General features: G+C 42.8%; 2 protein-coding genes across 2 annotated transcripts; one reads left to right on the top strand and one right to left on the bottom strand.

Moving 5' to 3' along the window:
- Positions 1 to 339: 339 nt before the first annotated feature.
- LOC143372891 (uncharacterized) lies at positions 340 to 3,609 on the top strand. The gene is made up of 3 exons (XM_076819510.1): positions 340 to 620; positions 706 to 1,062; positions 1,279 to 3,609. Exons 1-3 carry the CDS (start codon positions 379 to 381, stop codon positions 1,655 to 1,657), a joined length of 978 nt encoding a protein of 325 aa, XP_076675625.1. The 5' UTR covers positions 340 to 378; the 3' UTR covers positions 1,658 to 3,609.
- Positions 3,256 to 5,705, bottom strand: LOC143372890 (putative RNA-binding protein 46). Its single transcript, XM_076819509.1, has 5 exons — positions 4,998 to 5,705; positions 4,573 to 4,747; positions 4,177 to 4,499; positions 3,958 to 4,087; positions 3,256 to 3,388 (listed from the first exon to the last, which is right to left on the bottom strand). Exons 1-5 carry the CDS (start codon positions 5,703 to 5,705, stop codon positions 3,264 to 3,266), a joined length of 1,461 nt encoding a protein of 486 aa, XP_076675624.1. The 3' UTR covers positions 3,256 to 3,263.
- Positions 5,706 to 6,075: the final 370 nt, after the last annotated feature.

Below are 6,075 nucleotides of genomic sequence, written 5' to 3'. Positions count from 1 at the left end.
GAAGAAACAGTATTTAGTGCCTACCTAGAACGGTCGATTCTTAACTATTAATACAAGCCTTCTGAAATATATGAATCTGCAATTACACAGAGAAAATATTGATTACTACCTTCCATCTCTCGTGAAATAATTAGACCTTAACATACCATCGACACGATCCTATCAAATTACCAATTTAATTAATGCCCGCGGTTACGCGTGGAATATTTAAAAATGCCCGAGATACACGTCGAGAAAGCTCCTTCAATTTGACTGGCGTGAACTGATTTCCCATATCAAAAGAGGAAATCGTAACGCGGAACGTAGGATATCACCGCCCACGCGATCCAGTTGCGCATCGTGCGAGGTATCGCGGACGAACGCTCATCAGTTAATTAAATGGCAGCGCACGGGTTTCGCTTCTGTCCGCCGAGAATCATGGGCTACCTATTAACTATCCTCGTTCTTCACTTATTGGCAAGCGTCACCGCAGACTCTAAAAATTGTCAAACTATTGTGCGCAGTAACCAGCCCGCGACGTTGAGATGCACCGAGCTTACGAACCTGATGATATTGGAGGCAATCAGGGCCAACACTAGGACCATAGAGATTTCGGAGTCTCAGATAGCCGAGCTACCAGGGTAAGGAAGGAATGTGTACTCTAAAGAAAAGGGCGAACAGCGAACAGGTGACTCGGAAACTTTAAACGAAACCGCTTCTTCGCAGACATGCTTTTGCAAAATTCGGCGCAACCCTCGTCACGCTAGATCTGCATCAGTCAGGCATAGAGACCATAGACTCCATGGCGTTCATAGGCCTGACGAAGCTGGAGAGCCTGATCCTCTGGGGCAATAAACTGCGAAGTGTGCCGAGGCACTGGTTCGTCAACACGTACAACCTGCGCACCCTAGACCTGTCGTTCAACTCTATCGACGTAATCGACTACGCTGTCTTCGAGCTTCTTCCCAACCTGGAAAACTTCTACTTCGATTACAATCAAATTAAATTCATCGATTACAGTATGTTCGCGTACTTGAGAAACCTTAAAACCGTCAAGTTCGAGAAGAATCCGCTGAACTGGGGGTGAGTGGAGACTGAGCGCAGACTTTTCCAATAATTTCAAACGAATCGCAGGGAAACGAGGTCCCGGCCGTTGTGCTGCCAGCGACGGGGGATCTCGTTTCCCTGAAACCTTCCATCGGCTTCGCCCCGACCAATCTTACGAGCCGCAATTATGCCGCTGAGTTACAGGATCGTGTCTTTTTAAGGTAACGAGTGATTGTTTTTTCTGGTGCGCAGGTATCATGCACTGTTGACGTGGCAATTGGAGAATCAACGGGTCAAGTACACCGAGCAATGGGAGAATTGGGGGTGGATGAACGTTATGATCAAGGAGTGCACTGAGAGCGGATATGGGGAGATACCGAAGGACACGGTTCTTGATTGTCTCGTTGCTAAACTGCTCGATTTCACGCACCGTGCATTTCCTACGGTGGCCGAGGTAGGGAATATTTGCACCGCTCCGGCAAGCCAATTGGTTCGTTGTATGAGGCCCAAGAATGCTACTGGCGACACGGACAACGAGACTGTACGCAGGATACTGGAGGACTACACTGCTATTTTAACGCCGATGACCAATTCCTTGGGCAGATTTTCAACGCCGATCGAGAACTACTAGTGACTCTGAAAGATATTGCATAAGAATGAAACAGACAGAAGTCAGATGCGAAAGAAGTAGAATTTCTAAGTATAGTGAACAATATCATGCAATTCGTTGTGTACTTTAACCTTGCTAAATTTCAAGATAATGCTTCGACAGAATTGTGTGAAATTACGGTGCTATATATTTATTAATTCGTTCTCGAGCGAAGCTATGTAGCTAACGATGCCAAGATTTTACGAGCTGATGCCTACGAAATCATGTCCCTTGTGCAAGACGGTAATGTACCTATTTTAAATGCCAGCTTAAATGGAAATTTCAGTGCGATTCACTGTGAGAAATACTACAGAAATATCAGGATGCGTATGTCAGCCGATTATAACGATATACAGACTCGAAGGGCCACGTCTGAGAATACGAATAGGCTATTCAGAGACGATTGGGTATCTGAAGCAGAGGCTTGCCAAATTGTTGCACGAGAGACGTCGGAACTGGCGGCCTGAGAGAATGAGACTTTGGATTCATGGTCACTATTTGGAAGACAATCGAACTCTTTCAGACTACAACCTGACATCCGAGGATCGTGTAACGTTGCTCCTCGACGATCGTTATTAGCAAAATTCTTGAACATATGCACTTTGCACCTTTTTCATAAAAGTGTGCTACAAACTGAAACATTAATGTCACGTTTGATTTTGTGATTCTATAACAGCAAACGCTATGTTTCACTAAGATTATTGCGGAAGTTTGCAGTTTAATATTTACTCTTGTTAATGTTAACCGCGAGGTACTGGAAGTTGGAACAATATTTTTGGGAAATCGTATTCATGGAAAATATTCTTCTCACACTTGAGGAATCCAACGAATTCGCAAAATAAGTTAAATATGCTTGTTTATTATCTATGTCGACATAACTATAGTTGCTTATAAAACGATTACAACGAACTAAACAAGATACATTTGCGCACCGTAATTTCAAGTGACACCGTTGAACGTAAAATAAAAACAATGATTCGCGAGTTTTAAAGTCTATGTTACGTTGAGCATTAACGATTTTGATCACATGTTCGAGTAACTAAGAATAATAACTTATTAGTACTCTTCTCACAGCGTGTATTTTTTAGTAATAGTAAATAGTAATATTCTTATCGTATTAACATTGATAATTTAATATTTAAAAAATATATATGTCTATATATAATGTTTAACGTAGAGAACCAGATTTTAAGATTACGAAATATTCTAAATTCTCTTTTAAAATCAGCGTATAATCCATTGTGTCCTCAGACTTGCGTTTCAACAGTTTATCATTCCATCGCATCAGTATTTTACTCAAAAGTCTATTTCATTTCGCAGAGAAAAATATAACACTACGTTCCGTGATATTTCGCACGGCGGCTAAAAACGTTCTTCGCATTTAAATCATTAAAAATTGAGTCAAAATCCAATTCAACCGTAAAAATTTCAAAACCGAAGCCCGATTTCATATTGCAGATTCAAGTACGCTTAATTAAACTGCGTTTGAATCCTTGTTCTAAAGTCTCTAAAATTTCCTCGATACTTTCCATCATGCTTTCGGATCTCTACGTTACGAAAAATAATATCATTTATCTTTGGTGGACGGTTAGGTAAAAGACTTGCTTACGCAAACGTCTAATTGTGATTGATCACTCCAATGCACCGGTCCCCCCACCGTAGGATTAAGGCCTAACTTTTGTTCCATGCGATAGTGGTCATTTTGTTCCAGTACTGTTTGAAAAAAAAAGAAAAAAAAACCCTCTATAAGCAATACGTACCGTTTCAAAGAAACTCTTTAAGCAATAAATTAAAATTTCAATTTCTAAAATTAATTATTTACCAGTTACTAAATAGGAATATATTTTTGGCGGTGGAACACTTTTCAACTACTCAAGCATGTATCCACGAAATCATTAAATATTCATAATAAAAAAAAATCGTAATGCCAATAATGTGATTAATCTATTACTTACACATATTAATATTATCACATCTATTATTCTCACTATGTATTAGTTACTCGCGGAATAAAGTCAGTGGTTCACGTTCTAAACAACACCCGTGAATAATTTGGAGATCGGGAAACAATGAACGTTAAAATAAACACGCATTCGAAAGATCCTCGATCGAAGACAGAGCGTCCCCTTCGCCAGGACAGTTACTGCGAAACGCGTCAAAACAATCAGCGTATCAAGTTACATTCGCTCGTCCCCCATGGGAATTCGAACGCGACGCAGGAATTTCTCTAGAGCGATGCAGCTTTTACGGAAAAATAAAATATGTCTCATCATTTCACTCACCGCAATACTGGACACTGCTAATGATTGACTGGTACATCTTTGTGCAGGCTTCGACGATCGCGTTCTGTTTCGATGGCATCAGCTCCCCGTGATAATCGAACAGTACGTTCCCTTCTTTGAATATGGTGATCTGAAGCGATACCATCCCTAGATGGTTAGAAACTGCCAATATATACCGATAAATGTAGAACAATAAAATTCGAAAAACTGAGCGCTTACTTTGCACACGAAGTACGGAGAATTCTCTACGCCCGTACAATTGAAATAGCATTCCGCGTTGAATTTTAGTTTAATGAAATTTTGCAAAGCGCTCATATGTATCGACGTTACGTCGACGATATCGTTGTCGTTCAAATCCATCATATTTTTACTATTGGATTTCTTTACTGGAGGTTGCTTAGGGCGATTTTGTTCGGCCTTATTGGGAGTAGACTTTGCTACTGCCTCGTTGATGCACCGTTGTCTTTCCATAATTTTCGTCGCTCCGATTGGCTTCGCCCAGCGAATTTCCCAGCCATGAGCCTCGGCGACGCCATTCGGTCCTGAATTAGTATTTTTAAATCAAACCAATGTAACGATAAAAAGAAGCTACACTTAGGAAAACGGCACACGTACTGTTCATAATATTCATCACCGTCTGTGCAGCTTGACGATTCTCGTAATGAATGAACGCGAAATGGTTGATTTTCTTTAGCTTCAGCACTGGGATCTTCGTGTTCTTCTGAAATATATCTCTAACTTTCTGCTGCGGCGTGTCCAGGGATAAATTTCGCACGAAGAGAGCGGTAACCTGGACGCCACGATAATTATCGTTTATAAATTTTTAAATACTTAAACAAATGTAAGAATAAAATCTGTATAGGTGTCCATTTTGTATAACTATCAAGTAGTTTCGTTTCGAACCGAGTGAAGTTAGCCGCGAACTGGAAAGTTCTTTACCTTGCAAGATTCCTCTCACGATAAGCACTTAATCGTAACCATTACATGTCTAAATTATTCGCAATAGTAGTTTAATGTACGTAGTGTCATTAAAATCATACCGTCTCCATGACTTCGTCGTCAATGGGGTCCCCAGGTTCAGGATCAGCCCAATCGACCGCTATCTCATGGTCCCAGAGCATAACTTTGCCAGGTATCAATTTCCTCCTGGCCATCGCGGCGGCCCTGTGATCCTTGAACTCGACGAAGATGAAGCCGCGGTTCAGCGTCTTGTCGTGGGCACTCGGGTAGACGTAGATATCGGTGATACCGTCGAGGATCTTCTTCAACTCCACCATAAACTCTTCCTTGCCTTTGTTCTTGGGCACGCCGCCGAAAAACAGGCGGCAATTGTCCACCGATTTAACGACGCCGATACGATGGCCGGGCCTGATCTCGTAACCGTCGAGAATCGCGCAAGCGCTCCTCGCGATTTTCGAATTCTCGAACAACGCGAACGCGTACCCGCGGGTCGACCCAGAGAAGTCCAGCATCAATCGAAGTTCTACCAAACGACCGATCCTCTCGAGGACCGGCATCAATTCGTCTTCGTAGCAATCCCGTGGCAAACGTCCGAGGAAAATCTCCGCGCCCTTCAAGCGCTGCTTCTCCCCGTGAACGATCTCCGGTGCCGTTAAACGCCGCTGTCCGTTCTCCTGCACCAGCTCGTATTTCGTCCTCTGCAGCATCTCCAGCAATCGTATTGTTAATTGGCACTCGCCCGTGGACTCGGCTTCTGACACGGGGTACACTTTCCTTGAATTCTCCATAACGGGGCTAAAACGTACAGTCGCAGGGAACACCATAAACCAACTGGAGTTACCAGCCGATTCTTTCAAGGTCTTTTCCTTCTTCACTCCCTTCTACTGGCATTCCCCCCTACCCCGCGACGAACACCGAGCAGAACTTCGACGAAATGTGCGAGCTTCGTACCTCGGTGGAGCCAATCGTAGTCATCGGATGGCACTGTCAATACACCTATACGCTTTCGCCTGGCGAGAGATAACGAACACTTCGAGACGGTTTCACTTGGATGTAAAATAAGCACTGGAGAAGATCGGCACGTGCGTCCCGTAAGTATTAGGTTTCATGCCGTTTAGAGAAGGACGCTAGTGATGCGGATGGAATGTATTGTACAGT

This window comes from Andrena cerasifolii, chromosome 9 (assembly GCF_050908995.1).
Source record: "Andrena cerasifolii isolate SP2316 chromosome 9, iyAndCera1_principal, whole genome shotgun sequence".
NCBI classification, from domain to species: Eukaryota; Metazoa; Arthropoda; class Insecta; order Hymenoptera; family Andrenidae; genus Andrena; species Andrena cerasifolii.
The sequence above is the reverse complement of the archived record's forward strand: the minus strand, read 5'-3'. Positions and strand labels throughout refer to the sequence as shown.